At 36.5% G+C, this 6,056-nt stretch overlaps 1 protein-coding gene across 1 annotated transcript in view; it reads right to left on the reverse strand.

Annotated features, from left to right (window-relative positions):
* The window catches only part of PARD3 (par-3 family cell polarity regulator), a 412,448-nt gene that overhangs the window by 303,234 nt on the left and 103,158 nt on the right, over window positions 1-6,056 (reverse strand). The window contains exon 3 of the mRNA XM_009325558.1: window positions 3,122-3,302. Within this exon, the coding sequence (XP_009323833.1) occupies window positions 3,122-3,302 (181 nt within the window). The remainder of the gene's footprint in view (window positions 1-3,121; window positions 3,303-6,056) is intronic.

The following is a 6,056-nucleotide window of genomic DNA, read 5'->3' on the forward strand; positions in this document are numbered from 1 at the left end:
TATATTTTCCAAATAATGTTATATATTAAAAATGCTTTTTACCTGTAACTGCTGAAACATTCAGAGACTTGTAACATATAATCACATCAAGACCAAGAACTAAGACCACCCTTGGTTATTTAACAGAGCTAAATAACTTAAAAGGAAAACCAGACAAAGAGATGACCCTTTTCACAATATCTCATGTAGCTGAAAAGGGATTTTATTTACAATATTTAGATGCAGTACTGTGAAACAAACAACTTGGTTCACAGGCAGTGCACCCGCTGCTGAACTGTCACTGCCTGACATCCTGTCTTATCTGCCAAATTGCTCATTAGGTCTGGCAATTTTCACCTGCGCCCCCAGTTTATATTTCAGCAGGGAATAAACATCAGTCTGCTTTAACAATCTTCTGCAGGGAGCTTCCAACCTCTTCACAGAAAGCACGCAGGCACACACGAGAAACGCCTTGTCTACTGTATGCTTCGAAAAAAAATGCAGCTCAACTGATGAACTACAACAAGAGGAAGTTTAACTTGGGTAACAGAAAAGCAGTAAAAGAGAAAGAGCTAGATCAGAAACATAAATAAATCAACCGCTTGTATCGATGAATTGTGTTTTCACATTGCAAAACAACATAGGGGGTATGGGCCAGCCTCATTTTTGTTTCCACATTTAGATGGAAAGATTCAATTTGACACAACCCCCCCATGTGCAAAGTACAGGCTGTGTTTGTGCATGGGAGAAGGGGGAATCCAAATGAATATTGCTTTCCCAGCTGGACGTGATCTAGCTAACCTTTCCCTTGCTGGAGAGGAGCGATGGCGTGATCTATAAACAAACAAAAGGGGTAGCATGGCAACCAGAACAAAGAGACGAAAATCTCAGCAGGCCCTTAAGCCCCAGCCTAATGTGCTGAGATGCTGCCTCCGAACCAAGTCTGCTCCGTACCCATCGGGTGCAGGTGAGCGGTAGCAGAATGGCACAAAGCTACGCTTCTGCGAGCGAACTGCTGAGAAACAGAGACCAGCTTGCGAGCAAAAAGCACCAGAGATGTAAAACAAAATGTCTAAAATGCTATAAACCAATTTCAGACGGAATACTGTTTTTCATTTGTTAGAAGTAAAATATTCACCACCAACCCTGCAATTAGCTAGAAAATTACAATAATTACAGCAATTTTGTATCCCATCTCCAATCCAATTAATAGATATATGACCTTGTCAACATGTAATAATCAGGATCTGCATCTACCACAAAACTGGATGGGTTTTATTTGCTGAATAGAACTTACACAGTAAGAAGATAATTATTTGAAATACTGAGAATACCATTTGTATGCTATGCTTCACTTCACAAGTTATAAAGGAAACACAATAGGGATATTATTTCTATTTTCAATGTATATTTAAATGAAATTCTTGAAATAGGTACGTTTAATACAAGATAATATTACTGGACTGGGATTCTAAGCCTGTGATTTAGAACATTTAGAAACAAAATATATCTAATTGTCAACATTAAAAAAAAAGGAATTAGCTAGATAGGAGAACATCTCTGATTTGTGGTAACATATTTATGACAAATTGTTTCACCCGTTTTGTTTTTGCATGCTTTCATTAAAAGTGTCAAAAGAGCTATAATTCTTACCAAGAGTTTTAAAAGTCTTCTGCATTTCTACAGACTTTTGTATTGTAGGGTCTCAAAGCACTTCTTGGTCATTTTAGCAACCAGTGAACTAGCTAAGTATTCCATGTATGTTCCAGAATGACACCGAAGGTAAGTGAGCTGTCCAATATATCCCTGAATTTTATCTGCGCTATATGATTTTGATGCACTAACATCAGTGTACTGTATAATACACCACATAATCACACTAAAGAGAAAACGTGTATGCATTCATCTGCTCTAACCCCTCCCAAGCTGAGAACCCAGGAGGACAGCTTTTTGGCTTATGCATGGAAATGAGATATGCATTTAGCAGTGGCATACCCTAGTGACAGCAAAACGGAAGGGTACCAAAATTCTAGGATACTTCTTTATTCTACCATTAATCCTTTCCCTAATTTAATTCTGGGTTATAATGAAGCATAGTTATAGCTTGAAAAGATACACGTTCAAGTCTATGTAAGCTAACTGTTAAATGTTGTTCCCTTAATTTTACAGAAAACACTCTGGTACAAAACCCCTCAATAGAGAGTTGTGACTTTTCCATTTGTATTTTACCTGATTACTTAAAACCTGATTTTATCCATTAAAAGAACACCTACAGAAAATTAATCTCTTGGGAATTACAAATAGTTGTTTAAAAAGCTGTATCTATATGTAGAATATCAAAGGACTGACTGATATTAATTTCTGCCAAGAATTTTCTGGAATGGAGTCACTACTTCAGAAGTTCAGTGAACAAAATGATAGATGCTACAAGTAAGAGGGGCACAATGCTTTATCCATCGTTGTCTTGTTTGCATGGTACTTTTAACAATGAAAATTACACAGTAAATTTCCTTTGGTGATTTTTCTTCTTAATAAGCTGAAACATTCAAAGATCCTGACTGAGAAGGAATTGTGATATGTAATTCCTACTTCACGGTTTTGCAACGAATCTTCCCCATTTTGAAATAAACAAAATAAAGGAATGTTCCTGGCTTTGGTTTCTGCTTTTTAAAGAAGTGTATTTTTGCAACACAATAAATGCACACATCAGCAGGTGTTTTTACGGAAAGGTGACAAGCATAACCTAGCAACATTGACAGGTTCAGTAGAAAGTTCTCCTATCTTTAGTTTCTTTCTACCCTTCTCTTCATTAAATTGAATAAAACTGGCAAACTGAAAATTACACCGTGCAACAACTGCATTTGGAAACTTTGCTGTGATTTTCAGTGTGAGGACAATTTTAAACTGGCAGCACAGAAAGAGCTTATTGCTCCTAAAAGCAGTTTATAAATAACTTATTAAAACAGAAAGGTTTGTTTACTTGCACGCAACAAGCATTTACACAGTTTCTCAATTTTGATCAGCTTTTGATAAGGACAGATAATGAACCATATTCCCAGCAAAAAAAAAGCAGGAATAACAGCACTTGGCATCCTTGTAAATTAAGATGAAACACATTAAGATACCGACAATATTGACTTACTTGCACGAAGGACTGAAGGGGTGACCTCAATTTCACTTGTTGCTTGGTAAGGCTGAAAGGCCGACGCTGCGTTGGAGCCAAGCTCACTGCCAAAAATCTCCGGGCTTTGCGTGCCTGTCGAGCTGGCACTGGTGCCATCACCTCCATGGTGTGGATCTTGCTCATCAAACACAGCTACAAGCTGCAAATGACAATTTAATCTACTGTTAAAAAAAGCTTTCAGCAACATCAAAGTGCTATTGTAGATCAGCACTTCATCATTTCTTCCCACCAAAGAGCAAGAAATGTCTATCACCAGAGACTCAGATCAATGCCTAGATCACAACATCATCAGCCCAAGGAAAGGCAGCCATTAATTGGATAGTACAAAGGGTCAACAGCTCTGATGGGACACAAAACCCATCACTGCGAGCCGCAGAGTGAGCCTCACCAAGTCAGGAAAGGAAGGGTCGCACTTTCCCTGGCAAACCACTCCACCTTACCCAGCAATGCAGAAAACTATCTGCATGCCAATCGATGCCTGTGCACTGGAATTTATCACCTGTGTTTTGATACCTCTATATGCATCATTACTACAAAGTCAAATCATGAGCAAAACCACATTTTTACCAAATAAAAACATACAATAAGAAATTATGTTAATACATGTTGAAAGCTACAGGCAAAATATGAAGCCACCCTAAAGTGTTATAATCACTACAAGTTATCATCTATTAATCTATTATCTAGTAATCTATTCCCTATTAATATTATTTAAGTTGTGGGCTTCCCTTGCAAAATTTCTTTTGTCAAATTTTCGGAGATGCTTCTGTATTTGTTTGCAATCAACTTCTCCAAGACAAGCCTAAGAACTTAAGCCCAATTTGAAACTTAGCCAAGTCAGTAATTTAATAAAGGTTTACTAAATCTGTGTTCACCATTGGAAGGGAAATAGGAAAAACTTAACGGTGTTTTTCGGTAAATCTGAGATATTTTTTCCACTGTAAATGAATACTTTTATTTGAAAAAAATTATTTATCCCTATTTATCTTCGGTGACCTACTGAAAGAGAAAAGGCCAACTCTCATACACATTTAATTTTGTAACTTAATATTCAAGATGGGTAAAAAAGTTTTATGAATAACAACATTCTGCAGCCTATAAATTAATCTATAATGTAATATTTGAAAGACATTTCCAAGAAAGCATTACATTCTTCTGTCCAAATTGGTAGGGTAAATGGAGCAAGCCAACTTAAAAACTACACTGATCACTGCAAATTGTTTATTTTGTTAGAACAACACTTAAAGCTTTGTATAACCTAAAGGAATCACAGAGGTCACTTTCTCTTTTCTTCTTTTTTTTTTTAAAGTGAATTTGACACCATCTCATCCTACAGATTTTATTATTAGTCCCTTTACTCAAATCTAACAAACACAAACATCAGTAAAAAAACTGAAAACCACAACTACAAGCCCAAGTGGAAACCATTTGGGAATTCAGCTTTTGAAAGTACTTTCAGGCATTAACTTTTTTTAACAAGTAGTTTTGAAATTGCAGAGAGTAGCAAACTTATGCCAATAATTCCATACCTAATGCAAATTTAGGTTCTGGCATGCACAAAACAGAAAGAATGAATTGGTAATAGGTAAAAAGTCCATGCTCTCTCCAGTGCTATTTGAAAGGTAGGGAGCAGAAGGAAAACCAGGTTGCAGCTGCAGACAGCTAGAACATGTTTTTAACATACAATTCATTATTTTATGCTTGAGAAATCTACACACAAGAGAGCAACAAAAGAGACGTGACAACACCTAAAATGTCAGTAGATCAAGAGTACTGGAAATTTAATTTTCTAACACATTGTGAAATACCAATGCTTACATAAATTGAAGCATATTTCTCAAAAGAAACACGCTTTAATCAGAACATTTTTACTATCTGTTTTATAACAAGCTAATTACCAATCTCCAGCAATTGAAAATAAATTAATCCGCAAGTGAAGATGTGTAAGGTATTAGAACAAAACACAGATGCTGCATTTAAGAATTCTAGGCATGAAACATTAAATCTTTTTCTCGTTTGCATGGCATGTATCAAGATAAATCCCCAAATTACATTCTGTTCCTTAGAGGCTGATTGAAAAATATTACTCAATGCATGCTGCTGCAAGTATTTCATATATAATACATCTATGTAAAAAGGTACTTGCATATAAATCTCTATATGTTGTACTGTAAGTTGCCTCCAGCTTTTTGTCTATTCCAGACAGCCTACAACCTATGACTTCAGAACATCTAAAAACCAATGTTTCGCATTTCAAGCTTAGCTTTTGATCTTATATATTTTCACAGGTATTCTCCGTTTTGACAGCATCAAACCTTCAAAAGGCTTCAGTTCCATTAAAAAGCATAGCAAGTTGCAGCATTTTTGCATACAACATGTGAAGAAACACAAGCCATGTTAGTCTTCTCCAAACCTAATTAGCATTACATTTTATTCTACAGTAGCAGCTTGTCATTCAACTCAAGTTTGCAGCAGCTCTGCTACGCAGGTTAGGAAGTTTGTTGTAAAACAGCGTTAAAAAGGTACACTCATTCCTCATAATGAGCTCGAAAGTCTTTGGGACTGGAAGACGTAATGTGAATAGACAGTGTTGGATCTTGATTTCCAGAGCTTGGTATGCCATTCTGCGGATGATGGTGAGCTCACAGGAAACAAGAACAGCCAAAACATCTTCCGCTGTATTCTGATACCAAGCATTCATTTCCGATTTCTCCAACACATTATATTTTAATCAAGGGAAATTCTTCAAGGAAAGGAATTAAACACTTTTGTATCTCTAGAGGCCCAGAAATCACACCTCGACTACCACCTTTGCAGGAACAAGAAACAAACCAAAAAACATAGGAAGAGATACCCAACGGCTACTTAGAAGGAAGCCACACGACTAGGTCAG

This window comes from Pygoscelis adeliae, unplaced genomic scaffold (assembly GCF_000699105.1).
Source record: "Pygoscelis adeliae isolate BGI_AS28 unplaced genomic scaffold, ASM69910v1 Scaffold175, whole genome shotgun sequence".
Taxonomy (NCBI): Eukaryota; Metazoa; Chordata; class Aves; order Sphenisciformes; family Spheniscidae; genus Pygoscelis; species Pygoscelis adeliae.